We start from the raw sequence: 27,677 nt of genomic DNA on the forward strand, positions 1-27,677 counted from the left end.
AGACAGTCAAATTTATGAACAGCTTTAGATGATTGCAATTTTGTTGATAGTAATGACTATCAGTTATAAATGCCCTCATCAGACCATGATCCAAATTTGATGTCATTAATCCAAAGGGTGTGATTATCTCCTGAAACAGCGCTCAGGTAATTCTCTGCCTCCTCCACGTGTTGTCATGTATATAGCTCCAACTCAATAATCTGAACTGAAGTTTCAAAAGATGTCCTTTCCCTTAGTCCCTCTGTTTCTGCACACTCATTAGAATTGTGCCATTATGTTAATATTACCTCTTCCTACCCATTGTGCTAAATTGCAAGACTGAATTGATACATTCTAAGTTGCCTTTTTAATAGAAGTGAGTTTTTTTCAGCTTTTGGTACATGTCGTGTCATGACAATTGATAAAAATTCCAATTTCTTCCAGAGATTGCCATTAATAATAAAAAGCTAAAGTTTTTCGTTTTTGGAATATGCCATATGACTCACTGTGATCTATGAAGAATGACCTTCCATCCAAGTGGATCCTTTCCTCCCAGCCAGGCTTTAAAATAAAGAGTAACAGAAGCATTTTTCAAAGTAACAGTATACTAGAATGCTACATATATCTCACATCAAAATCTACACATTGTTAGAAAGAAATTGGGTTTAATGGTTCTTCGAAAAGGGACAAGGGTAAGGGGTAGAGATAAAGTCTTTAATAGGATAAACAAATTTCACTGAAATACCATGGTAAGAACAAATCGTGAAAAAAAAAATCAACCAAATATTAGACATCGACAGTGTATGGGAAAACTGAATTAGATTTCTTCATAAACTATTTCACATTAGCATTAATTTGCTATAAAATTGATGTCTTGTAGTCACACGTGACAGCTTTGTCATATTGTTGGCATTCACACTGAATAATGATTATATTTTAACATAGTAGAAGTTGGCCATGTACAGTAGACATGTTTGAATTTATACCGGGCTGTTTGCATGATCATGAAAGGAAATCATGTTGCATTGATACACAGCATGCCATTTATTTAACTGCCTAAAAACGTCTACATATTATGGTTTTTATACTGGGATAGTGGTAAGGATGTGAGAATAATTATTTAGAATCAGAACTGTGCAGTTACTCCTCATTGGGATACTGTCAGTTGCTATTTATATGTTGGTAAAACTAAATAAATTTGTAGCACTAACCGGGAGAGGTCCAAGGTCATTTGGATCCAAAGAAGTCTTTGCTCTTAAGTGAACTGGATATTTCAACCGTGGATCCTCCTGAAAAGGTAAACTCTTTGAGAACTATCACATTATTGGGATCAAACAAGAAAATTAGCAAAGTAATGAATAAATCTGGAATAAATGTATGTCTAATTGACAATGATCATGAATCCATTCGATAATCAAGAAAACATGAATAAACATCTCAGGTGGATGTCTGCTATACTTAACCAAACTAGGCTGTGTGTGAATCCAGACTTTGAGGCATGTAGCTTGACTCTCTACTGCCTAATGAAATCGCTCAGCAAGCTGCTGAGTTGTTTCAAAATGAAAATGAAAAAGGACTTTGCGTGCATCTGAAGTCATTTGCGTAAAGTAGAAGTTCTTGACAGCAGGTCACCATTACCTTAATTTGTCAAACCAAATTTTCCTTCAGATCACCTATTCTGACTATTTATCATACACCTCGCCAAATCTGAATGCATACTAACTTTATTGTGATTCATGATGTGTACGAGTTTGCCAAGAGCTGTTACTGGATTAACTGGTCTGCAACTAGACAATTTCCCTTACTCTCCTTCCTTGAGGAGAGATGTAGACTTGCTATTCTTTAAAAAAAAACACATCCTCTCCTTCATGTTTGAGAGACTTTTATTCTTAATTGCTTTCATATTCATAGGATTATTTAGGTGAATTGTTTACAATAGTTTACATAATAGGTAAGAGGTCATAACATTGTTTGAATAACTGCTCTGTCTCTATATGGATGTGTCATCTACATCAGAATGTTATGCAGCTCTTTATTCCTTCATTTTTCTGCCTTTATATTCGATGCTTGATTTATTGTATTGTCTTTTAAGATGGGGCCAGAGAGTAGCAACTGTATTGTGTAAAAAGATACTTGTGACAATAAATCAAATCAATCCCATTTCAGGGGTCTAAGAACATAAGAGATTGGCATTTGTTCAGCTTGCGTCACTCTAGATACACAAGAATTAGGAGGCAGCAGCAATTCGGCCTCTCCAGCCTGCTCTGCCATTCAACGCAATCTTGGCTAATCGCATCTCAGCTTCAACTCCACTTTCCTGCCTGCACTCCATAACTTTTCAACCCATTACTCATTAAAAACCTGTCCATTTGCTCCTTACATTTACAGAATATCCCAGTATCCACTGTACTCTGAAATAGTAAATTCCACAGTTTCACAACCATTTCGCAGAGGTAATTTCTCCTCACCTTTGTTCTAAAACCAGGACCTCACATTTAGAATGCCCCACAAAAGAAAAAAATCCTCTTTGTCTATTTTGTTAACTCCCTTTAGTGTTTTAAGGTACTGTAGTTAAATCTCCCCATTCTTCAAAACTCTGAAGAGTACAGCCTTACTCTACTCAACCTCTCTTCATAAGACAATCTCATCGCTGGAATCAATCTAATGAATCTCATCTGAACTATCTCCAGTGTAACTGCATTCCTTCAAGTAAGGAGACCAAAACTTTATGCAATACTCCAAGTGCAGTCTCACGAATGTCCTAATAGCAGCAACACTTCCCTTTTTTTAAAAATCCATTTCTTCAGCAATAAATGTCAAAATTCCACTTGCCTTCTTTTTCATCTGCTGTACCTGCATATTAGTTTTCTGCAATTCATACAGGAGGACACTGAGATCCTTCTCCACTGAAGCATTTTGAAGTTTCTCTCCATTTAGATACAAAGTTGCCTTTCTTCTCTTCTAATCAAAATGGATTACCTTACATTTATTCACATTAAATTACATCTGCAAAATTTTGGCCCATTTACCATACTTTTCCATATCCATTTGTAAATTTCTTTATGCAACTTATTATCCCATCTCTCTGACTGTCATCTGCAAATGTGACAACAGTACCTTCTATCCCTGCATCCAAGTCATGAATATAAATTGTAAATAGTTGGGACCAGAGGACACAATTCTGTTCACTCCACTAATTACTGCTTGCCACCACAAAAATACCATTTATCCTGACGGTCTGCTTTCTGTCAGTTAGCAGAATGTCTTATCAAACTAATAAATCATCATAATCCCATGGGATTTTACCTTATGCTTTAACTTTTCCTGTGACACCTTAGCAAATGCCCTCTGGGAAGTCCAGATATACTACAGCTACAAGATCTCCATTGTCCACTTTGCTTGTCGCACCTTTGAAGAACTCTAGTAAATTAGTCAAACATGATTTACACTTCATAAAACCATACTGACTCTGATGGATTGTGTTCGACTTTCCAAATGTCCTTAATAGTGGATTTTAACAATTTCCGAAAGCCAGATATTAAACTAACTAGTCTATAGCTTCCTACTTTCTGCTACTTTCCCTTCTTGAATTCGGACATTACATATTTCAATCCACTGGAACCTTTCCACATCCAGGGAATTTTGCATTATAACCAATACATTCACGATCTCTGCTGCCATTTCCTTCAAGATCCTAAATGTAGGTCTCCAATCCCAATAGAATGCTCAGTAATTTTTTTCTTAGAACAAAGATCAAAAAACATCACAGCACAGGGACAGGCCCTTTGGCCCTCCAAGCCTGCGCTAATCCATATCCTCTATCTAAATCTGCTGCCCTATAGTCTAAGGATGTGTATCCCTTTGCTCCCTGCCCATTCATGTACCTGTCTAGATACCCACCCCAACCATGTCCACTGGCAGCACATTCCAAGCCACACCACCCTCTGCATAAAGAACTTTCCACAGACATCTCCCCTAAACTTTTCCCCTCTCACTTTGAACTCGTGACCCCAAGTAACTGAGTCCTCCATTCTGGGAAAAAGTTTCTTGCTATCCACGCTGTCTACACCTCTCATGACTTTTGTGGGCCTCAAACAGGACACCCCACCCCAACCCCCAACCTCCTCCTTTCCAATGAAAATAATCCGAATCTATTCAACCTCTCCTCATAGCTAGCATCCTCCATACCAGGCAACATCCTAATGAACCTCCTCTGTACCCTCTCCAAAGCACCCATATCATTTTGGTAATGTAGCGGTGAAAACTGTATGCAATATTCCAAATGTGGCTGAACCAAACCAAGATCTGCCAACTCTTGTACTCAATACCCCGTCTGATGAAGGAAAGCATGCCGTATACCTTTTTGACTATTCTACTGACCTGTGTTGCCACCTTCAGCGACAATGGACCTGAACACCCAGATCTCTCTGTACATCAATTTTCCCAGGACTTTTCCATTGCCATAGTTCGCTCTGGAATTACATCTTCCAAAAAGTATCACCTCACATTGGTCTGGATTAAATGGCATCTGCCATTTCTCTGCCCAACTCTCCAATTGATCTATATTCTGCTGTATTCTCTGACCATCCCATTCACTATCTGCTACTCTATCAATCTTAATGTAATCTGCAAATTTGCTAATGAGGCAACCTACACCATTCCTCCAAGCACGGATCCCTGTAGGACACCACTGGTCACAGGCTTCCATTTTGAGAAGCTCACTTCCACTAATACTCTCAGTCTCCTATTACCCAATCAGTTGTCTAAACATCTAGCTAGAACACTCTGGACCCCATGCGACTTCACCTTCAGCAGCCTACCATGAGGAACCTTACTAAAGTCCATGTATATGACATCTACATCCCTCGCCTCAATCAACTTTGTCACCTCTTGACACGACCTTCCCCTACATAACACAATGTTTCCTATCACTGATAAGCCCATTTTCTTCTAAATGGGTATATATCCTATCCCTTAGTATCTTCTCCAGTAGCTTCCCTACCACTGACCTCAAGCGCACAGGTTTGTAATTACCTGGATTATCTCTGCTACCCTTCTTAAACAAGGGGACATGAGCAATTCTCCAGTCCTCTGGCACCTCTCCTGTTTTCAAGGATGCTGCAAAGATATCTGTTAAAGCCCCAGCTATTTCCTCTCTTGCTTCCCTCAGTAAGCTGGGATAGATCCCATCCGCATCTGGGGACTAGTCCACCTTAACACCTTTTAGAACACACAACACTTCCTCCCTCCTCGGTTCGTTGATTTCCTCTGGGACTTGGGAGTTTTCTGTGAAGTCTGCTTCCCGTTCAGGAGACGAGGCAGCAGCACACTGCGCTGGAGCCCCAGCTCCCCAACTCCATCCAACACCACCTCTGCCCACCCTCAACCCCACCCATGCCCACCATCCAACCCCCGTACGTGCCCCCGTCCATACCCCCCACCCCTCCCCATTTATTTCCTTTACCTTTGATAGTTTTAAGTTTGTCACTCTCAATTTTCTTTTTCTTTGGTCTTGGGATGGTAGCTGTTCATCAGTCAAATCTCCTCTCAACAAATCTTTTCTTTCCTTATCCTATTACAAATCCTTCAACTTTGCAGCCTGAAGCTTTTCATGTCTTAATTCTTCTGCTTTCAGCCTTATCACAAGACCTTTCCTTTCACTCCATCCTCATCACTTCTTTTTGCTTAAAACTAACACATCTATAACCTTAGTAATCAACCTGAAAGGTTAATGCTGATTCTCTCTCCACAGATACTGCTAGACCTGCTGAGCATTTCCGTATATATTTTTATATATATTTTTCTGTATATATTTTAGAGGTTACAGATATTTGGCATTTTTATATAGAAAAAGTATTCAAGGGGAAAATCACACAATATTCAGTGATAATTGAATCAACTTTTACTAAAATAAGGTAGCAATCAAGGCTGGCAAGACCATACGCAAGATCTATCCTTCAGAACAAGCTTTGTATGCCCAGTACTACTTATGCAAACTCAACTTAAAATATATTTTAAAAACTTAGCCAGCATTACCTTCTACTAAACATAATCATCTTGTTTTTCTCTGTAACAACCAGAAAGCTCTGACAAGATCCATTCCAAAAAGATTAAAGTGAGCAAGCCACCCCAAACATTTTTTCACATTTTAAGAGACTTTTCCTGATTACTGCTTAATGCTCAAGTCTGAGTTAAGAATGCAATTATTTTGATGTGCTAACTCCAAAGAGAGACTATCCATTAGATCAGCTACTTATTTCATCACATGACTCATGTAATAAAACCAAAACAATGTCCACATACCTGGCCCCCATACTGAAAAGAAGTTTGTTTGCTGCGATTCACTAATTCAAAAGAATAGCACTGTTAGTACAGCTTAGGACTTACCCATGTTGTTGTTCTACTATTGTGATCAATGAAGAAAGGTCGGCCATTTGGAGCTATGCGCATTTCCCAGCCAGGAGGTAGGAAACTATGCACAGCCTTATGCTGTGATTTTGGTGAATTATAAGGTGAAAGCTGTGGAGACTGAGGAGTCGATAAAGTATCTTTTACAGCTCTGCGCAGAGGGGGATCTTTTGCACCCTGAAAACAAATGAAGAGGTATGTATTGAAAATACTTATATGGACTTGGGTTTGGCCAAACTCATTTAAATAGTTTCCAGTACTTGTGTTGATTTTTCTTATTGCTGCAACCTGTATGAAATCTTAGAAAATACTCACTTTAGATAAACCGTTCAGCAACTAATTTTATCATAGTTTCAGCAAAATTAATGTGCTTTATATATCTTGTATTGGTCCAGTCAATTAACTTGGATACAAGGAATACAGTAATTATAAATGCTGCAAAGTCCTTAAGCATTTTCAAACAAAATAATTACAAAATTTCAATCAATGGCGAAACTGAGAAACTTTTATGGAAGTCTTTAAGTTGAAAACAAACCTTCCATCTAGTGTTTTCCTTCTTTGCAAACAGTTTACTCTGAAACTAGCTTAACAATAAATCAAGTATCGCCATGTTGAAAAGTACTGAGAAAACACTGCAAAAATTTCACACTTCACAATCTCACAAAACAGAAAATGCTGCATAGAGACCACTTCTGAACTGCTGTGCTCTTCCAGCACCACTAATCGTCCCAGCATTCATTGTCCACTTTGGATTTTCCACCAGCCAGCAGCATTGGGAAGCTTTTTGCAGACCTTTCCCAATGATTGAACATTGTTGGCTGTAGGATGAGAACCTTAAGAAGGGATCAATTGCACTGCTTGACCCAATGCCACTCCTGGTGCAGGTAAAATTGTGGTAGCCAGTGGATACTGCATTTTAAATATCCCCAGCCTTCCAACCTACTGCGTGCAATCCAGATCCTGGTTAAACAACATCTTACATTTTAAAATTCCTGTTCTTGTTTTCAGGTCTATTCATGATCTCACCACTACCATCTCATTGACTTCATGCTTCCCCAGAAGCTTCCAAGATACTTGAATTTATTCAATTCTGACTTACTGTGCATCCCTTATTTTACATTGCTGCACCATTAGCAGCCAAGCCTTCAAGGTCAGAAACTCAAAATCGAGCCATCTTCCTGAACATCTACAATACATACTGCTGCATGCTTTAAAGGAGGCAGTTCTAGGATTCGAGAATGACAAGAGAACATCAGCATATTTACAAGTTGGAATGGCATTTGACTTGGAATGGAACTTTCACATGGCAGAGTTCCCAATGCCTGCGCTTGCCCTTCTCTGAAGTAGAATTAAAGTTTCAAAGGTGCTAAGAAGCCTGGCAAACTGCTGCAGGTAAAGGGTAAATCTATTCCACCTATATGTTGTAAAATTATTACATTTCACAATTGCATAATGACAATCAGATTTTAGTACATTATAGTAAATTACTGAGAGAACGTTAAGTGTGATATTATACAGGAAGCATTGTGCTATTGAAAGCAGTGTAATTTATCAGTCTCGAGTTCAAGTACTCTCAAGACCTCTTGCATACCACTCAGCTCCACTGACCTGCTTAGAAAATAATCATAAAAAGATGCATTTTCAGTATATACTTAAGTAGACATCAAGGTAAAAACAATAATTGCCAGAACCATCTGAAAACTTGCTATGTTAAAGATGACATTTGATACCCCAAATCCAAGACCTAAATTACAAATTCACATATTATTACACAGCTTTTATTTGAGCATTAAAATGGTTGTCATAGTTTTAGTAAACACTGGTTGACTACTTCAGTGAATGTATAAATACTATTCCAAATGAAATGTGCGCAACAGTTAACTTTGGTGAAAAAAAATCAGAAAAGCTTTCATTATGAGAGACAGTACATGCAAGAGCTGTTTTACAAAGAAAAGAAGATTATAATTATCACAGCCAAAGAATGCGAAGTAGATTAGCTGGGATACACAGCTGGATGAAAAGGCACACTAGCTGAAGAAAACAGGTAGTGACGGAAGAAAGGAAAGAATGGAATGTTAAGGTGATTGAGAGCCTTGTACAGAAGCGAAGACACTCAACTCTCACCTCCAGTGGAGTTGATAAGGTTACTGTGGGTGAGCTGAGACTGCGAGGCCGCCTTATCTGAGGCTCGCTTAAAAGGCTGTTGCTGGCAGTTGGACCTGGTGCACCATCGTCTGCATGCTGGTAGTATGAAGAAGAATAAATTAGTAATTGACGCAGGAAGACTAGTTTTGTTGTTTAGGTTACAGTAGAATAAATGCTATTGAAAAGTTCACAAATTAAAACTTTAAATGCCATACAATTCACATTTGTAACACACAAAGAGTTTAAAGGAGCAAAGTATTTAATCTAAATACATTTCTGGGCTCATTTGCTGTGGCTGGAAAAAGCTGAGCGTTTAGATTTTAGTCATTTCACATCATGTTGATTCCAAGTTTCCAGTGTTGAATTCATTGCTTTTTTGTCTTTTAAGTAAAATAGGAGGAGGTTGACATTGGTTGGAAGGCTGGCATTTGTTAGTGCTGCAATTTGTAATGATAGAAACGCTTCCACAATGTTTTTAGACAAAGACTTCCAAGAATTTCAACTCAAACAAATGACATTGTATGTACTTCAGTCAAAATTCTTGTAAGGCCAAACTTAATTCCACAGTTGAATATTGAGGGTAATTGTCTTAGAGGTAGGGAAGAAAATTACATTCTTACTGAAACAGTTATTGTAATTTCATTGTGATTTCCAAGTAAAATAATTTTGGCAAGGAGGAAAACCAAATTGCCCTTGCCACTGTCACATTTAACATTTCCACACAATTCTGCACTGTAAATTTGGGACATGTTTTTTTCTGCAAGTTTCATGGAACTTTTCATAAGAGAAAATTATTATTTTACTCCCAGTTGCCAGGCCTAACAAATGGAAAATTAGGCGAGAGGTCAATTCAGCTACAAAATGATCACCTGAAAGTTGCACTCTACCTGACTTTTCAGATTTATCATTGTTTTGATTTTACCTACAATATTACATGCACAATACAACTTATGGCTTATACCAACAAAGATTAGAAACATTCCAAATATGCAAGCTTACCTGTTCGGGACATTTTCTATGTTATTATGTTAATAATATCTTAACACCTTATACTAATCAAATTTTAATTTTCTCCCTGAAATATAGCTATATCCACAGCATAATTTAGTGGAAGGAGAGGTGATGGCCAAATTGCGCTATCCCTGGACTACTAATCCAGAGACCCAAGTAATGTTCTGGGGACCTGGGTTCGAATCCCTCTGCAGAAGATGGTGGAATTTGAATGCAATAAAAATCTGGAATTAAAAATCTAACGATGACCATGAATTCAGTGTTGATTGTCAGAAAAAAAAACATCTGGTTTATTATTGTCCTTTAGAGAAGGAAACTGCCATTCTTACCTGGTCTGGCCTAAATGACTCCAGACCCACAGCAATGCAGTTGATTTGTAAGTGCCCTCCATGATGGGCAATAAATGCTGGTCTAGTCAGTGATGCCCTCATCCCGTGAATGAATAAAATATACACAATATTCTGCAGGGTCAATGTGCTTGCAGTTAACAACATTTAGATTACTATGCATATTGAACAATCATTTCGACACTGTCTTTGGCATTACTTGCAGTATCCTAAGTTAGAAAATCAGCTTCCACACAGAAAACAGCACAAGTCCGACTGAACCAGCAAAGCAGGTCTGGAAAAAATAAATCAAAGTGTGCCGTTATCTCAATGTTGTCTTGCTCTTCACAGTTGTAGGACAGTCTTCGTACCTGCACAATTGGACGAGTCCAAGTAGTAGTTCTGTTGTTATGGTTTACATAATAGGAGCGTCCCTTTGTGTCTTTCCGCTCTTCCCATCCTGGTGGCAAGCCAGGTGTTGTGAGTATATAGGCTGCTGGTGACTGCTTGTGCAAGACGATTACATTTGTTAGCATTCAGACAGTTTATATGCTTAATCATTAGAGCTGAAATGAACAACGAATGGACAGCATAGCCCAACACTACAAAACAAAGCAGTTGTTCATAAATCTTATAGTCAAAGTTTTCATTTTCTACCTGAAATATAGATACACTGTTGGCTCAAATTCATGGCTTCAGAGACAATACAACATGCTTAAAGATAACAGTACTCATTATTATGCATATAGAACAACTATTTTAAGTGTCTTAGGCATCACTTGCTGTAATCTAAATTGCACCAACACTGTGAATGTCAATGATGATCTGAAAGAACAGTCAACAGCCTATGAAACCCTTCAACTGCTTAATGAAAATATAATATTTGAACTCTTCAGTGTAGCTACTTAAACTCAACTGCCTTGTTCTTCGTTTCTTGTAGTAATATGTTCCTGAATGCACCAAATTTGATGTAGTACTTTGACATCTTTCTCTTTCCAATTATAACTTCCAAATAGGATATGAATAGATATTTGAAATTTGATGTAAAATAATTGAAAAGGTCTTGACAAAGTAAAGGGAGATGCAACTAAGTGGATAGTTCTCTGAGAGACCCTGTGCAGATAAGATTATCCAAAAGGCTTTATTATGTATATCCAACTGCTTGGCGTAATCAGCTTTCAAATATAATTTCACATTTCAAAAAAAGTAAAGTTTAAATTTACCTCAAGATGTACCTGATTAGTCAGAACAATATTGACAATCACTGTGTTTCTATTATGAATATTGCTCAGTTCATTTAAAATAAAGTAAAATGCACGAGAGTAGGTTCTGTGGTTTTGTCATGGGCAAATTACTTTGCACAATTGTGTTGTCTCTCAAGTTCATGATTCTGAATATATCTACCAAAAAAAACTGAACAATTTATCACAGTTGCTATGACTAAAAGGAAATCTGATCACTTATATACTATAGCCAATTAATTCTTCTTTTGAATGCAGTCACTGTTGTCATGTAGGCATAAAATAGCAGCCCATTTGTTGTGTCCCACAAGCAGCAAATGAAATGAATGATTAGTTAATCTATTTTGATAATGTAGCTGTTTTTGAATACTGCCTTGAGATTTTGTACATCCACCTCTACAGACAGGTGGAGCAAGAATATAATCAGAGAAACATGCAGCTCAGTAAAAGACAAATAACCAACTGTCTTTGGCTGCTCCTTAAAAGAGCTAGCAAATTGCACCCCTTTCCTATTTTTTTTCCATTTCAGATGTATATCTAATTCCTTTTGAAAGTTATTAGTAAATTTTCCTCCACGGATTTTTCAGGCAGTGAATTTCAAATCATAACTCATGGCATAAAAACTACTTATGCTAATTTTACTAATTATCTTAATTCTGTGTCATCTGGTTACCGAGCTTCCTGCCATTAGAAATAGTGTCTATTGATTATCAATATAGCAACACTATCAAATCTCCACTTAACGTGGTTCAGAAATGAAAGTAATGCAAGAGTCACAGTCAACCTGATTTTACATCTTAATTAAAATAGAAACAATTTAGAAGCAGCAAGACCTCACTGTACAGGAGTCAACAAAAAGTGTGGGCAAAAAGTTGAAATAAAAAAAAACGTCCAAACTCGTGCTTGGGTGCTACTAAACTTTGCCTTTTTAGGAGTTTATCATTTCTACGGCAAAAGGCAGTAAGGAGGTAAAGAGTTCCACAGCCTTGATTACCTAGGGAACAATGAATACATGGCACAATAGGTCGTGATTTTGACAAGTGAGAAAAATGGTAGACATAAGGTTGAACAAAGAAAGGTTCAGAGGATGAACGGCTGTTCCCTGCAAGAAAGGGAACATAATTCTGAGAATAAAGTTTTTTCTTGTCCTGTCCAGGGTTGTAAACAAGGTGTTAGAAATACTTGCAGCGTTAGTGTGCAGATGTAGCTGAAGGATAGAAAATAGTTAGCAAAGAGCTTCCAAAAAGCAAGAAATACTTGAAATGAAACATCGGTGACATCAAAGAGGACTACTACCTCTGCCCTATTTTTCTTATCCATGATTAGGCTGGAAAGTTAAATCTGATACCATCACTGCCAGAGAAGTTGCATTTAAAACATCTCATTTATCTTTGAATAATATTATTGAAATAGAAAGTACAGCAGCAAAGGGGGACTGAGAGAGATCACTATATTTAGTAACCCACATGAATATAGTTCTTCACAAAGCTCTTAACATCAAAATTGCTTAATTTTACAAATAAAGAAAAGAATCACCAACACAAATAAAGCTGTGTTTTAATTTCAACATATGTATAGCACCTTTTTAAAAAAAGAAAAAATATTTTTAACTTATGAGTGCAGAGCATATTTTAACAAAAAGATTGGTTTATTAGAGCCAAGGTAATGCTTAATTATAGATTGACAGGCTGGTCACAATGCAGGAGGCAACTTGGTCTGCAGTTTGAAAGAGTCAGCCAGTACCACTTGCTGCCTTTTCCCTTCTATCCTGCAAATGTCTCTTGGGAGCTTATTCAATTCTATTGAAAAGTTTCAAATATATCTGCCTCTATCACGGTGATAATCCAGATCCTAACCAATTCTTGTGTTAAAACTGAGTTTTTCCTCACCATGCCATTATTTGTTTTGCCAATCACCTTTGCACCTGTAATTTTGATCCTTCTGCCAATGGAAACAGTTATTCTCCTATTTGCTCAGTCCAGACCTTTCATGATTTACATCACCTTTATTAAATATCATTCAACTTATTCTTCTCATCTATAAATAATAGCCTGAACCTTGCCAACCTAATCACATGCCTGTGGTCCCTCAAACCTGTAACCATCCTTATAAATCTTTTCAGCACCTTCAAAATTGCCTTCATAACTGTCCTAACGTAGCGACTAGAATTAGATATACCTCAGTTGAGTTAATCCACTGTTTTATAAAGATTCAATATAACTTGCCTGAGTTTGTACTCTATGGTTCCATTTGTAATAACAAGAGTCCCTCATGTTTATTAACCATTTTCTCAACCAACTTTGTTGACATCAATTTATGCAAACATACACCTAAGTCTCTGTGCTCCTGCATGCATTTCAGAAATGCACCCTTCATTTGAAATTGCCTTTCATTCTTTCTACCAAGAAATGCTGCTACATGCCTCTCAACCAAAAAAAAGGCATCACTCCATCTTCCATTTCTGTGATGTTGATTGAGCATAAATATTTGCGAGGATACATGATTAATTCCCCTGCCTTCCTAAGAAATTGTGCCGTGGGACCTTTTGCATCCTCCCAGTATGGCAGTCAGGATCTCTGCTTAATGTTTCACCAAAATTATGGTACCTCCAAAGTTTATCAATCCCTCACTTCTGCAACATAATTGTCAGGCTTGATTTTTGCACTCAAAATCCTGGAGTAAAGTTAAACTTGCAACCTTTAGACTCAAAAGCAAGACTGCTACCACCTAGCTACAGAAGACAACTAACCAACAAATAAATAAGCTTACTGCTATAAAAAAGAAATTTTGGGGAAATGTTTTTATCTTGCATTCATCAGGACATTTGCAAGAATAGCAATGTAAAAGAAGAATATCATTATATAATAAATGATAAGACAGTGGTGATTAGTTGAAAAGTGAACTCTAATGATAAAATCATTGTCATGGAGAATATACCAGTTAAATGATAACTGATATTCGGCTGCCAAGCTTTCTTTAAATTTAAACCAGGCAGGTTGACTATGATTTCAGAAATGGCTGTTAAAATACAGGTAAATAACACCACAAGAAGCCTCTAGAACCTTAAGATTTAGAAAACCAGCATACAGTAGAAAAATAAAAAATAATAAAATAATACAAAATACTAACAACTACAATTTAGATAATTGAGAAAATTTTAATGTGTCTGATTAGCAAAGGGGAATTCAAGTCATGGAGAACAACAAAGTTTCATTACATTGATTTTATAAATATAAAACTTTTGCTGTGCAAAATGTCTTATTATGTGGACATCATTTTTACTTGATTAGAGACAGGATATAATAGGTTTACAAAATTAGGAAAATCTATGTTGATGAGCAAGGAACAATCTGGCTCTGATTGGAGAGTGACTATGATTCTGAATTTAACAATTTATTTTGCAGCAAGTGTATGGGGATTGAGAACAGGTCTTTGCACAGAGGTGACTGGAGGACAAAGAACAAAGAAGAACAAAGAAAATTTGCAGCCCAGGAACAGGCCCTTCGGCCCTCCGAGCCTGAGCGATCCAAATATACTGTCTAAACCTGTCGGTCAATTCCTAAGCATCTGTATCCCTCTGCTCCCCACCTACTCATGCATCTGTCCATATGCATCTTAGAGTATACTTCAATAGGAGTTGATTAAGATAGAAACTATTATTAAGGGAGAACTGGACAACTATTTGATGCAGAAAAAGGATATCAAAGTACAGGGTTAAAGCTAAGCGATGGGAATTTTAAAAAGTTGCTCTAGCAAAGACCCAGCACAGACAATGATGCCTCAAATAGTATCTTTCTGTGTTGAAAATCTGTTGCTCATTATCATTCTCAGTGAAAAAATTAAATCCAGCTGATTTGTCTTCCTTATCTGCCATGATCTCCAATAGTTGGGACCACAACAAATATGGCTTTTATTAAAAAGATATCAAGCAAAGATCTAGCCATGCTAATCTGAAAATACCCATTCTTGTCTGATCCCGGAAGCTAAGCAATCTCAGGCCTGTTTGTACTTGGGCGAGAGACGACCTGGTAAAATGGGGTGCAGTGTCTCTACTTCTCTACGAGAAGATCCAGGTTCAAACTTCACCTGCTCCAGAAGTATGTTATAACATCTGAGCAAATTGATCAGAAAATGTCTACATCAGCTGCCAACAAAAGGATTAGAAGTGAGATCGGAGTACTGATCCCCTGGAACATATATCTATCCTTAAATGTTTCTTCAAATCAAAACGGCAACTTACTAAACTCAGATTATTAATAATGGTAGACATTGCAGCAAATAATGGAACACGATAAATATCACACTTTAAACATTTAGTGAGAACATATGACCATCAATAACTGAACTCTATACAAATTTAAGTGTGAATATTCATGAAAATAAGTTAAGGTGTGCATATATTTATTTTAGACCAAGGATGTTTACAATGATCAACAATATTTATAAAAGTAATGGGAACAATAAAGGCAACTTAGGATGATATACAACATAAGTAGTCAGACTGGTAAATGTGCCAGCTCTTTATCAGTCACAATTCTGTGTGAGATGGACCTGAAAAATTCACACATGCAAAACAGAGAAACTGTGCTGAACACATGATCATCTACAGCTGTAGAAAGACCAGGGATTACAAATTTATTTTCAGATTCTTGACCCATGTATGCCCCCTTATTTCTGTCTACCTAATATTGCCAAATCCTACCAGATATTGGATAGGCTCAAATCTTGCTTTTACAAATTAGTAGTCATAGAGATGTACAGCACAGAAAGAGACCATTTGGCAAACAGATATCCTAAATTAATCTAGTCCCATTTACCTGCATTTGACCCATATCCCTCTAAACACTTCCTATTCATTTACCCATTTGGTCCATCTCACATAGAATTGTAACCAATGAAGAACCTTTACCAGCCTGACAACTTATATCATATATCTTCCTAAGTTGCCTTTATTGTTCCCATTACTTTTACAAATATTGTTCACCATTATAAACATCCTCAGTCTAAAACGAAAGTAAGCACACCTTCATTTTATTTTCATCAGTATTCACACTTTAATTTGTTTACAGTTCAATTGTGGACAGTCAGAGGTTCTCATAGAACATTACAGTGCAGTACAGGCCCTTCGGTCTTCGATGTTGCGCTGATCTGTCATACCAATCTGAAGCCCATCTAACCTACACTATTCCATGTACGTCCATATGCTTGTCCAATGACGACTTAAAGTTGGCAAATCTACTACCGTTGCAGGCAAAGCATTCCAAACCCTTACTACTCTGAGTGAAGAAACTACCTCTGACATCTGTCCTATATCTATCACCCCTCAATTTAAAGCTATGTCCCCTCGTACTCGCTGTCACCATACTTAGAAAATCTCAATGGATGTTTTAAAGTGTGAAATTTATAGGAAAGGGGTTCAGTTCCCAGGATGACCAATTTCACCTTAGAAATTCCCAGAAGGCCTCTTTTTTTCAAAGACTGCAATTTCTCCACCCATTTGGTCGACAATGCCCTCCAGCTCATCTCCTCCACTTCCTGCAGCTCCACCTTTGACCCCTACCCCTCCCACTCCACCAAGGACATGAGGTCCTTGGCTTCCTCCATCGCCAAACCCTAACCACCCGATGCCTGGAGGAAGAACGCCTCATATTCTGCCTTGGGACGCTGAAACCACACGGGATCAATGCGGATTTCACCAGTTTCCTCATTTCCCCTCCTCCCATCTTATCCCAGTCCCAAGCCTCCAACTCGCCACCGCTCTCTTGACCTGTCCATCGTCTTTCCCATCTATCCGCTCCACCACCACCTCCCTCACCTTCATCTACCTAACAAATTCCCAGCTACCTCCCCCTTCCCATTTACCTCTCAGCCCTCTGGCCCTGCAACCTCATTCTTGATGAACAGCTTATGCCAGAAACATCAATTCTCCTGCTCCTTGGATGCTGCCAGACCTGCTGTGCTTTTCCAGCAACACACTCTCGATTCTGATCTCCTGCATCTGCAGTCCTTATTTTCCCCTTGCCTTTTAAATGTTGTAGTTGTACCAGTCTTCACCACTCCCTCTGGCAACTCATTCCATACCTATACCACCCTCTGCATGAAAAAGTTGCCCCTTAGGTCCATTTTATATCTTTCCCCTCTCACCCTAAACCTATGCCCTCTAGTTCTGAACTCCCCCACCCCAGGGAAAACACCTTGTCTCTCTACCCTATCCATGTCCCTCATGATTTTATAAAACTCTACAAGGTCACGATCAAAGAAACTACGCTGGAATCACACACAATACCACTCTCCACTAGCACTCCTCATACTTACTAATTAAACATCAGCTTTCTTTTTCCATTCACACCCTAAATAACTTAATACATACAAACTCAAAGCTTATGACCCTTATCGTACTTCCTTAAACGTAAGATCTACCATATTATGATCAAATCCTTTTATTTTCAATGCTTATTTTTATCAATGTTTGATATAATTAGCAAGCTCGTGTAGGACAGGTTTGACAACAACAGTATTAGCTTGGAGAGGCCAGTGAGTCGTGCAGTTTCAAGGTACCGATTCATTGTGTTTACACTAATTTAGTTCAGCTCAGTTAGTATTCTGCTTCAAGTTAATTTTGTTATCATTAGTGAAAATGGAGGAAAGGCTGAATACTAAAATCAAAAAGAATGATCATAATTCTTTGCAGCTAATTGATTTGTGAAAGTGTTCCATCAGACAGTGAAATTCTCCAGAAAACTATTGCTTAACAAATACATTTGTGCTTAAAAAAAAAATGTTATTTTTGGTACTGAATAAATTACCGTCAGTTCATTTGGTTGTTCACTGCCAGTAACAGTTGAAGAACGAGGTCGTCGCGTTTGGGCAGCCTGCTGATAAATCATAATTTTTTTTATACTTTACCAAATAAAACTTCTGAAGCATAATAAATAGGATGAATTCAGGGCTAAGCATTGATTTTTGAATGGGGAACATTTAAAAACATTAAAAGTAATAGAAATTATTTTTTAAAAAATAATTTACTTGAACTTGAAGGAACTTGAACACAATTTCTGTACTTAGGTTTTCATGTCAGTGAACCAGCATCTACTCTAGAATTAAACTTGTAGGAAACTAATTTTCCTACATCGCATTTTTTAAACAGTGGTTCTGTGTCAACTGAGTGTGATGCCACGAAAAAAGCTTAATTGACATCTGAGTAATGGCATCTAGTCTGAAGTAAGTAATGTTGAGCCCAAAGCCACAATTTAGTACATGCAGATAAAAAAATGAGGAGCATATTTTTATTTTTAGGTGCAGATGAACACAAAAATAATACTTGGCAAGCAACTTGCACGATCTCATGGAATATTACACATTAAGTTTCCTTAAATAGTTGGAAAAATTCCAAATTGTCAGATTATAAATTCAGAGAAGGATCATTAACAATGTGAATCCTGTTAGCCCATAAGTCAACACATGTATAGAATGGGTTATTACATTACTGTATCACTGAATATATGCAGAGTCTCTTGCAACAGACAATACCAGGTGATCCCACAACCAACAGGTCAGATCTAAGCTCTGCACACAACCAATTGTGAATGATGTTGGATGAAATAAATTAACATGAGGAGGTGACTTCACAAATATTCCCATCCTCAACAACGGGGTAGCCCATTACATCAGTTCAATAGATAAGGCTGAAGCAATTGCAACAATCTCCAGTCAGAAGCCCAGATGATACATTTCAGCCTCCTCCACAGGTCCACAGAATCATAAATGCCAGTCTTCAAGCAATTCAATTAAAATAACATCAAGAACTAACGAAGAGACTGGACACTGCTAGGCTATGACCCCTGACAACATTATTGAAGACTATGACTCTATGAACCAAAACAAACTGCTTATTACATCAACAACCATGGCATCTATTGGATAATATGGAAAATCATGCACATACGTCTTGTTCACAAAAATCCAACCTCTACCCTATCAGTAGAATCTTGATTTTCAGCAATGTGACTGAAGGTGTCGCTATTAAACAGCATTTGCGAATGAATAAACTGCTCACTAAAGATCAGTTTTTGGCCTGCTAGTGCCATTTAGCTCCGGACCACATTACAGCCTTGACCAAAACAGATAAAACAGCTGAACTCCACCAACGAAATGATAGTGACTGCTTTTCATTTTAAGGCAGCATTTACTCAGTGTTGTTACAATCTGGAATCCACGGCTTGGGAGAATGGTGAAGGCAGATTCCAAAGGACATTTCAAAAGGTGATTTGAAAGAAATACATAAAATTATGAGGGGCATGAATAGAGTGGCTCGTCGGAGTCTTTTTCACAGGGTGGAAATGTCAAATATTGTGGGGAATAGTTTTAAGCTGAAGGAAAGTTTAAAGATGTGTGAGGCAGTTTTCTCTTGTTTACACAGAGAGTGGGAGGTGCCTGGAACATATTGTCAAGGCAGGTTGTAGATGCAGGTATGATAACAACATTAACGAAGCATTTAGATAAAAAAATGAACAGACAGGGAATAGAGGGTTACGGAACATGTGCAGGCAAATATGATTAATTTATAATGGCATCATGGTCGAGAGCAGCATCACTTCTTTTGCTGTTTGTTGTATGGCCGTGAGTAGGCCATTCAGCCCTTTGAGCCTGTTCTGCCTTTCAATATGATCATGGCTGATCATCCAACCCAGTTTACCCTATTTGCCCCTTCTCCCATGCTCTTTGATCCCTTTGGCCTAAAGAACGATGCCTACCTTCTTCTTGAAAACATTCAATGTTTTGGTTGCTAATGCTTTCTGTGGTGAAGAATTACACTCCTCTTTGGGTGAAGACTTTTCTCACTTCAGTCCTAAATGGACTACTGCATATACCTAAAACATGAACCCGGAGTCTAGGTTCCCCAGTCAATATGAACACCCTTATGTTTACCGTCTCTTCCTGTTAGAATTTTATGGGTTTCTATGAGATTCCTCTTCATTCTTGTAAGGTCCAGGAAATCTGTCTGGTATACCATTCTTGCACTCCTGCCAAATCTAGAACATTCTTCCTCAAATGTGGAGACCAAAATTGCACACAGGTGCAGTCTCACCAATTGCACAAATCCTGTATACTTGAATCCTCTCACTACCATGTGCCGTCTTCACCGTCTGCTGCACCGACATGCTTACTTTCATTGACTGGTGTACAGGGACACCCAGGCCTCAATGCAGCGCCCCCTTTCCCAACCTATTGTCATTCAGTTAATAATCTGCCTCACAGTTTCATGGTTTCAATGCTTGAAAGCAAATGTCTCTCTCAGTCAGCTTTGATGAGGAATAGAAACAGAAATTAGCAAGTGTGAAATTTTCTGCTGCTTACTTGATCTTGTAGTCACAGCATTTATATGGCTAGTCTGGCTCAGTTTTTGGTCAAGACAGTGGAACCAGTGCAATGAGTTGGATGATCATCCACCATTTTCGTGGAGACCAGCTCAGCCTATCAGCCAGCCTTTGGCCACAGAACCTCAGAAACGATATCATGACTTTAGAGAGGGCACAACTGCAACGCTGGAACAAAGCAGGTACCTGGATGTGGCTGCCTATGGCAGAAAGTGCCAGCAACTTGCAAGGATCACCCCCTTATAAACACACCCAAAGCAGGTGGCTTTAGCTGCCTTGTCCATGGAGAATTCTTCAATGGTATAGTACCTTGGCAGTTTTTTAATTTGAAATATGTGTTAAAGTTGTAATAGTAAGTCCCTTACAGTGAAGATACTCTCTCTTCTCTTCTCTTCCCTCCCCGCCCCCTTGTAATAGCAGGCTGCAGCTCCTTCAGGGCTGGAGGACCTCCAGTTGGTTGTCTAACTTCAAGAGTCCACCTCAAATTGTTTTGGTCTTCGCACCACTAAATGGCAACTTCAACAAAATCAATGTCAAGTTACCGCGCTCAAACTGAACAGGACTGAGCTTGATTCCAGGTCCCAACAGAGCCCTGCCCGATATTTCAGATGTAGAAAACACAGAACAATTCAGACTCTCAGTTAACAGCTCCAGCACAAAATCTGATGATGACAGATTGACTATTTCAGGGAGTTAGTCTCAATTTAGGGACATTTACATTTATCTTTTGGTTACTGTCTGGCCTCTGCTCATGGTACACCTTTTCTGCTTACAAAATTGAACATGCTATGATTTACAGATTTAATGTCCCAATGCAGAATCTCTCTTGAAAATACATCTAAACATGTTCCTGATCACCTTCTCCAAATTTCCTGATACCTTGGTTTTTCTGTGCTTCATGTTGTTCTGCAGCGTTTAATTTGGCTACAATGCTGTCCCCAACTTTCTCTTTTCAAATTTCTCACCAACCTCTGAAGCCCCTAAGTCTCCATGGAACAAATCTGTTGCCTCTACTAGCTAAGAATAATTTTTGCTCCAGTTTCTATTCTTTGTGCAGTCATTTTCCATCATATTAAATCTTTGTTCCACAACTTCATTTATCTCTGGAGAGCTAACAGTTCAGAGTTTCACAGAAGAAAATTGACTCAAGTGTAACGATTGCCCTTTAAAAATAAAATCAATTTTTACAGACAGGAACTTTTACAGCTGTAGTGAGCAGAGATGTCTAGTGGGAGTCCAGCTTCATTAAAGAAAGAATAAGGTATTATGTAGTCTCCAAAGATAGGCCTTGCAAGAAAATCTCAAAGTGAAAACCATTTAGATAGATAGGACAAAAACTAGAAATTGCAAAACTTATTTACCATCGATGCTTGAGCATGTTCTCCAACACCATCTGTTACACTACAGGAACGTAGCCTCGCAAGAGATTCACCCTGAGAAGTATAACAAAATGTTAATTTAATGAAGACCAATTGTTTTTTCATGAACAACATTGCTGCAGTGGTAACTAATCTACACCTTTTCTTATGCTGTAGTATTGTATTTGATTGCATTAACTCTCAAATACTGCAGCCACAAGGAAGGGTCAGAGAAAATGTTTTTTTGATCGATACATATCTAAATTCCCATCCAGCAATGAATAAAAACTGCAAGCTTTCACTTCTTTTTACTCTACTTCTGTTCAATATGCAAGCACTGTTGAAGATCCATCAAAAATCTTCATCTAATGAGTGAAATTAGATTTGAACGATTTATTAATGTTACCTTTAGATGAACACTGATGTAAACATTGGTGGCACAAAACTAGCTCTAGTTACGGATGCAGACTTTTGAGAGTGGTAACACCATACAATTCAATTAATTCTCTTAGAATTAAAAAAACAAATTATTAACTGATGTGTGGCAACATAAACAACTTCACCTTTCAAAAGCTAAATCAAAATCTAAAGTTCAACAACATTTAAAAAAAAATTGTTTTATGAGATTTTCTTTAATAGGTGCTTTGAGCATTCCAAGATGCCAGCTTCATCTGAAGAACACATGCCTGTAAAAGGTATCAAATAGTTTCCAAAGCAAAGCTTCCAAGAAATCCTCAAAGTGAAAACTATGATGATTAGAACACAAACTAAAAACTATTAGAATTCTAATGATGCTTGAGCATTCTCTGCAAATGGTACAGGCAGAGTGTATTCTAAAGTGATTCACAATTTTCAAAATCTCAATTTTTCCTTAGGCAGTACATGCTACTTGGTAGGTGTATTGGTTGAGAAGGTGCATCCTTTCACCAGTCAGTGCAGGAATGCTGACAGTTAGGACTCTGTTTGAAGAACTACTATTTGGCCACAGCACTTGAGGATGGCTGAGATTCTGTCCCAACTCAAGGAAAATAAATAATTTGATGGGAAAAAGAGTAGCAGCAGAACGCAAGGAACAGCAATTTTCACTGAACTGGTCTTTGATCAGTGTTAAAAGCCTGAGTAGATGCCAGAGTTGGATAGAACAGGAGAGTTTTACATGGGTTGAGCTGTCCCATTTCAGCTGAGCAGGATAATGGCACAATCGCAGGCAGAACAACCTGGAGTATGAGCATGCAGACCTTTAATGGGGCTTCCACATCTGATTTACTTCAGCATTCACAGACTGCCAATGAATGGATGCTGGCATCAAGGAGAACAAAATCTAGCTTGTCTGCTCACATGATGTTTTACACATGTACGTTTTGGTGAAATGTTGGAGAATGTCTCAAAGTCATGGCATTGTCCTCAGCAGGAAGGACTCAGTTATTTTTCAAGAATTTAAACTTGATCAAGTCAGTGAAGAACCATTTTCTGCTTTATTGGGATTAATTGTAAAACACTTCTTACGATAAAGAATATGCAAACTACCCAGCTCAAAATTCACAGCTTTATGGTGGTTTGTTTGATTCAAGTTTAAATAAACTTGGCTGAACAGATGGGAAACTGCTTTAAAGGTAAAATACTTTTCCTCAAAAGACACCCAGTCATGTGTCAAAAAGCTTACTTCTGTAACTTAAGTAATATATTATTTTTATGTTGACCATAAGATATAGGTGCAGAATTAGGCCATTCGGCCCACTGGGTCATCTCTGATTCAATCAGGATGGCATGGTGGTTAGCACTTTGCCTCACATTGTCAGGGACATGGGCTCAATTCCAGCTTTGGGTGGCTGTGTGGAGTTTGCATGTTCTCCCATGTCTGTGTGGGTTCCCACTGGCAGCTTCAATTTCCTCCCACAGTATAAAGATTTGCAGGTTAGGTAGACCAGCCATGCTAACTTGCCCCACAGTGTCCAGGGATATGCAGGCTAGGTGGATTAGCCTTCGCTAATGCAGAGTTATGGCAATAGGATAGAATGGTCTTTGGAGGATGGGCTAAATGGTCTCTAACTGCACTGTGGAGATTCTATGATTCTGTGATATATTTCTCAATCCTATTATCCTGCTTTCTCCCTGTTACCCTTGATTCCCTTACGAATCACACACCTAGCTACCTCTGTCTTAATGACTTGTCCTCCAATGGACTCCAACGATTAAACATCCTCTGAAGAAATCCCTTCTCCTCTCAGGGAACACAAGCCATCAGTATAGACTTGGGAACATTATTTTCAGAATGTTGTTTCAGATATTGGAGAGTTGCACATAGCTCTTTTAGCTGAAGGATATTGACAGGTTTTGGAAATGTACAAATTTATCAGGTGGGATATTTGGGATGGTCTTAAATCACTAGGAGGTGACACTACATACTGCAAGTAGATGCTCAAATTGCTCTATTTGTACCACATTATCTTGGTAAGCAAAGAGGGACAATCTGTTATAAAAGGGATATGATTATGACATTTTAAAGCACAAAACAGGAGATGATACATAGTGATATCAGTAAGATGACCATCACTTTTGAAGAAGTCAATTAGGAACTGAGCATAAAAGCATAGACTATTTGTCATTTGGTACACAGAACACCAAAGACAAAAAGGGGAACTTCAGTCAATAAAACACAACAAAAACAAGGTGCGCAATCAATCAGAAATGGAAGTTGGTGTCCAAGAGTAGAATGACTTAAAATTATTGATTTTATTGATTTTTTTTTGTACTTATGGTAAATATAATAAATTCTGGAATACCTGTCAAAACATACTTGTACCTGAATGGCCGCGGTAACTATTCAGGCCCAGCATGGCTTGCTCAGCTCTGTCTATGATTGTAATTGACTTATATCTTACAATTCAAGTTAAACCTCACAAATCAGCAGAAAATTGAAGGAGAAGAAAGTTGGCAAAAAAAGCAATGTGCCAGGTTTTTATTTGCAGAACATCAGAAAGTAGCTGCAGTGACTTTTTGCTCCGCCCTTTAGCTGAAAGCAATTTTGTATACAAAATTGTTAAATGTGAGCTGATAACAGCAACATAAGAGAGACAGAGCATCAGAGATCCAAGTGAATTAGGCAAACAACAAGGAATTTAATTAGTTCAGAACTTTAGTATCACAAATTAAAATGATGGGATTGACTTACAAGGGGGTGAATTCAAAGTCAAAAAGGTACAGAAATTAAGAATGTGAATTTGAGTTTGGATTAAGAACATAGAGAGAGAGAGAGATAGACACACAGTAAGGTAGGAAAAGTAAGGAAAACCATCTTTAAATTGGACACTGCTAAAACCTCCCTGAAAAATTAAAAAATATAAAGGACTGAGAATCGACTCATTAACATTGTCATTTTGTTAGAATGGTACTTACACAAAATTAAATTGAGAAAAATGCCTGCAATAAACTTAAAAGCAACTTCACAGTAATCATTAAACAGGGTGATCAGAAAGTATCTTCAAATTCCTGCCAAAACAGGGTAATGTTATTTATGCAAAACTAATGGTGGAGTTGTACAGCTGGGACAATAACATTCGTATGAACAAATTTAATCATTCATCTGCTTCTTGTTTGAAGTTGTTGCACGGCAATGTGAAGACAAGCACCCTCAGCCACGTGATTATTTTAGAAAAAAATTCATGTCCAATACAGTATTTGGCACATCATATCTCAGCCTCAGCTCACTTCCCACATACATATTCTATCAAAAACAGCATGCGGAAATCAATGTTCTAACTTATTTTATTAAGTCCGATGTAGGGGAGTTTTCACACTCCTGATTGCTGTTTGTATTAAGATCACAAATGACCAACAACAAATTTGGGGTATGTTTGAGCCATCTACATACATCTTTAGATTCAATATGCTAATTTTAAAATTACCACAATAAATAAAAATTATGGTGGTATACTGAAATCTTTTGCTCTGCTTCAAATGACTCTCAGTGTAACACTAATCTATAACCCATCCTACTTCATATCTTAGGGAACACATTTTTCTCTCTCGAAAGTGGTGATATTAATAGGAGACTGAAATGTCAACAAGAAAAAGTTGTATGCCTGCATGTTAAGGTAAGTAATGTGTTGGCAGTGTGTTCAAGAATGTAAGACTCTTGTGGCTCACAAAACATTTGTGAACAACACATGTTCCACCTGCAATGCATTGCTACAGCTGTTTCTGACATGATTCCAAACCAACATCACTTAGTCCACTTTTAAGTTAGACCAAAATAATTGCATGAGGCAGCGGTCCTTGTGTGGAGCATGGTATAGGAAATCATGAGACAGAAAGCCCGATTTGCTGTTCGTTAAAAGACTGTGGGATATTATAATAAAAATGATGTGGTCCAACAAAAGCAAAATCACAACAAAATAAAATTTAAGCAATAATCTTCAACATTATTGTTGAAGCAGTCATACTCACAGTAGGTGGACTAATTTGTTCCCCATTTGACTCCGCAGCAACTTGCAATCTTCTATTGAGCTCATCGGAAAGATCTGGCGGACTGCTGTCAGTTGCACTTGGTGGAGTGGTAGAAGGTGGCAAAGATTGGAAGATTTGATCATTATCAAGAATCAATTCTTCAGAGATGGGTTCCCATGGCTGCACATTAAAACAAATCAATAACATTTTCTAACAAGAAAGAGTTTACATTTTCCAAACAGCTTCCTTTGAAAACCTAACGTATCCGAACTCAGAGATTTCAAACAATACCCCACTGCATTGATACAAAGTACATATCTGTGCACTGGTAGCATTTCTCATCAAACAATGGCATCTGTACGAGATACTTTAAGCCAATTTGTACTCAGTCATTAATGTGACAGAGTGCCATTCTGATTTGAGTATCTATGTTTTCAAAGCTGGGATGAGAATGTCTGAGGTAGCTTTGATTCCCAAATCCATTCAGCTCCTGAGTTGATCAAAGTGCAACTTTTGGCAGCTCATCAGCAATAGGATAAGGGCGTCTTTCTTGCAATGTCTCAAACGTTGTGCCAATTAGTCATCATTATTTAAACCAGACACCATTTTTAATGTGCAATATATATTTACAAAATAAAAATTAGCTCCTGAGACATGAGCATTACTGATAAGGTCAGCATCTGTTGCTCATCTCTCACTGCCTTAGACATGGTGAAGGAGGTAAAAACAATGACTGCAGATGCTGGAAACCAGATTCTGGATTAGTGGTGCTGGAAGAGCACAGCTGTTCAGGCAGCATCCAAGGAGTTTCGAAACCGATGTTTCGGGCAAAAGCCCTTCTTCAGGAATAAAGGCAGTGAGCCTGAAGCGTGGAGAGATAAGCTAGAGGAGGGTGGGGGTAGGTAGAAGGTAGCAGAGTACAATGGGTGAGTGGGGGAGGGGATGAAGGAGAGGGTGGAGTGGATAGATGGAAAAGGAGATAGGCAGGTAGGACAAGTCATGGGGACGGTGCTGAGCTGGAAGTTTATAACTAGGGTGAGGTGGGGGAAGGGGAAATGAGGAAGCTGTTGAAGTCCACATTGATGCCCTGTGGTTGAAGTGTTCCGAGGCGGAAGATGAGGCGTTCTTCCTCCAGGCGTCTGGTGGTGAGGGAGCGGCGGTGAAGGAGGCCCAGGACCTCCATGTCCTTGGCAGAGTGGGAGGGGGAGTTGAAATGTTGGGCCACGGGCCGGTGTGGTTGATTGGTGCGGGTGTCCCGGAGATGTTCCCTAAAGCGCTCTGCCAGGAGGCGCCCAGTCTCCCCAATGTAGAGGAGACCACATCAGGAGCAACGGATACAATAAATGATATTAGTGGATGTGCAAGTAAAACTTTGGATGTGGAAGG

At 38.3% G+C, this 27,677-nt stretch overlaps 1 protein-coding gene across 14 annotated transcripts in view; it reads right to left on the reverse strand.

Annotated features, from left to right (window-relative positions):
* Positions 1-27,677, reverse strand: part of nedd4l (NEDD4 like E3 ubiquitin protein ligase) — a 497,532-nt gene that overhangs the window by 69,367 nt on the left and 400,488 nt on the right. For 6 of the 14 annotated variants that reach the window (XM_072573778.1, XM_072573760.1, XM_072573692.1 and 3 more), the window contains 8 exons: positions 26,292-26,471; positions 21,849-21,920; positions 17,917-17,985; positions 10,241-10,375; positions 8,512-8,628; positions 6,367-6,564; positions 1,191-1,268; positions 486-540 (listed from right to left, as the gene is read on the reverse strand). In XM_072573778.1, coding sequence (XP_072429879.1) covers positions 486-540; positions 1,191-1,268; positions 6,367-6,564; positions 8,512-8,628; positions 10,241-10,375; positions 17,917-17,985; positions 21,849-21,920; positions 26,292-26,471 — 904 coding nt within the window. The remainder of the gene's footprint in view (positions 1-485; positions 541-1,190; positions 1,269-6,366; positions 6,565-8,511; positions 8,629-10,240; positions 10,376-17,916; positions 17,986-21,848; positions 21,921-26,291; positions 26,472-27,677) is intronic. The other 8 variants (XM_072573770.1, XM_072573701.1, XM_072573711.1 and 5 more) reach the window with 7 other exon arrangements.

This window comes from Chiloscyllium punctatum, chromosome 1, assembly GCF_047496795.1.
Source record: "Chiloscyllium punctatum isolate Juve2018m chromosome 1, sChiPun1.3, whole genome shotgun sequence".
Classification (NCBI taxonomy): Eukaryota; Metazoa; Chordata; class Chondrichthyes; order Orectolobiformes; family Hemiscylliidae; genus Chiloscyllium; species Chiloscyllium punctatum.